General features: G+C 27.2%; 1 protein-coding gene across 3 annotated transcripts in view; it reads right to left on the reverse strand.

The window, feature by feature from the left end:
* Positions 1 to 689: 689 nt before the first annotated feature.
* The window catches only part of LOC108753926 (sentrin-specific protease 8-like), a 2,248-nt gene continuing 1,338 nt past the window's right edge, over positions 690 to 1,599 (reverse strand). For all 3 annotated transcript variants that reach the window (XM_018495922.1, XM_018495921.1, XM_018495920.1), the window contains exon 2: positions 690 to 1,401. In XM_018495922.1, coding sequence (XP_018351424.1) covers positions 690 to 1,397 — 708 coding nt within the window. In that variant the 5' untranslated portion in view covers positions 1,398 to 1,401. The remainder of the gene's footprint in view (positions 1,402 to 1,599) is intronic.

Raw genomic sequence — 1,599 nt, forward strand, 5'->3', positions numbered from 1 at the left:
CAGCTTAAATAAAAGGCTCTTGTATAATTTTAAGGTTTGCAATATCGTATTATAAAAACTTTCACATTTGTACTGTATATATCAGTTTTATTGTTCCCAAAACGGGTTACAATTTATCTCATACTTTTTTTTTCAATTCTTTAAGCAATCTCTTGTAAATCGGAACATAAGATACGGATTGGGATTTCTCTCGCTAATTATAAGTCGCTCTTATATAATTACGCGTTACTTTGTACTGAATTCGTCCAAATTAATCATTATTTGATTAAATGGACTTCAACAACTAATCACATTGCATTTTATACTGTTGTGCATGTTATTTATACAATAGATATAGTTGATACAACAAATTTTCTAACATTTCCTAATCTTAAAGAATTGCTTTTAAGATACAAAGAGATATTTAACTCGTTACATCTTTTTCTTCTGATAAATGATATAAAATTTTGAAATTTCGTTTATTTAAAACAAAAATGAAAAAATTTTTATGAAAAAATTTGAAGTATTTTTGGTATATTAATGTCAAATAATTATATGATACAAGTAAATGTCAAAAGAAATAATAGAAAAAATTAAGGAATATTAGTACTTTAGAACATTAGTAAAGTTTGTTATATAAGTAAATTATAATCACTAATACCACATATTGTAGTTAGAATTGTTATTAATACATATTAATAGCAATTCTGCTATGCATTATTAGATGTACTTTTCAAATCGTAAATTAATTTTAATAAATTGCTACGTTTTTTCGAAACCATTTCTGGAACGATACTACAATCACAATCGCTTACTTTAGAATTTTTTATAGCGTGTCTAGATATTATATCTGCTAAACATAAAACATATAAACCGCAATCGTAGTTATTATTTTGTTGTGGACAATCCATTTCAATATATTTTCTCTCTTGTTTCTCAAGAAAATATTTTGTCACTTTCCGTGCAAGTTTTTTCGCGGAGAAGCCATTAATACCGCTTGACGAATCGAAGTGATAACACATTTTTTCAATACGAGAATATACTAATAAACTCCAATGCGAGCCACCTGCCTCGTTGCTATCACAATCATTAAGAGGAAAGAATATAAAATCATAATTTGTAGCTTCAATAGGATCCAGAAATATATTATATTGTGAAGAATCCTGCATCTTTAATAACTGAGCTACTTCGGGGCCGATAAATAATAACTGGCTTTTATTATCCTTCCTATATTGTTGATTTAGATATTCGAAATAGAATCCTATTATAATGTCATTAAGCCAGTCATTTCTCTCCAGTAATGCAACATCCGATGTTCTGAGTAAGTAGTCATGATAACTTAACACAATATCATTCTTGTATGGATTCGTCGGATGAGCATGGGATAAGTGCTTTGAATTTGCAGGCAAAACCGGCATAGTACTAAAATCAGAAATATAAAATTTAATGTACATATTTATCTGAAAAAATATAACGATAAAAAATAAACTTGAATATTTTATTCTGAAATAAAGAAACTTATTTATCCTTAAACTTAAATATATATCAATAAACAAAACATTAGGCAAAGTACGCTAGCAACTAGCTAGAAGATTCAAACAAAATACATATTGCGAAATA

The sequence above is a fragment of the Trachymyrmex septentrionalis genome, unplaced genomic scaffold (genome assembly GCF_001594115.1).
Source record: "Trachymyrmex septentrionalis isolate Tsep2-gDNA-1 unplaced genomic scaffold, Tsep1.0 scaffold73, whole genome shotgun sequence".
Lineage (NCBI taxonomy): Eukaryota > Metazoa > Arthropoda > Insecta > Hymenoptera > Formicidae > Trachymyrmex > Trachymyrmex septentrionalis.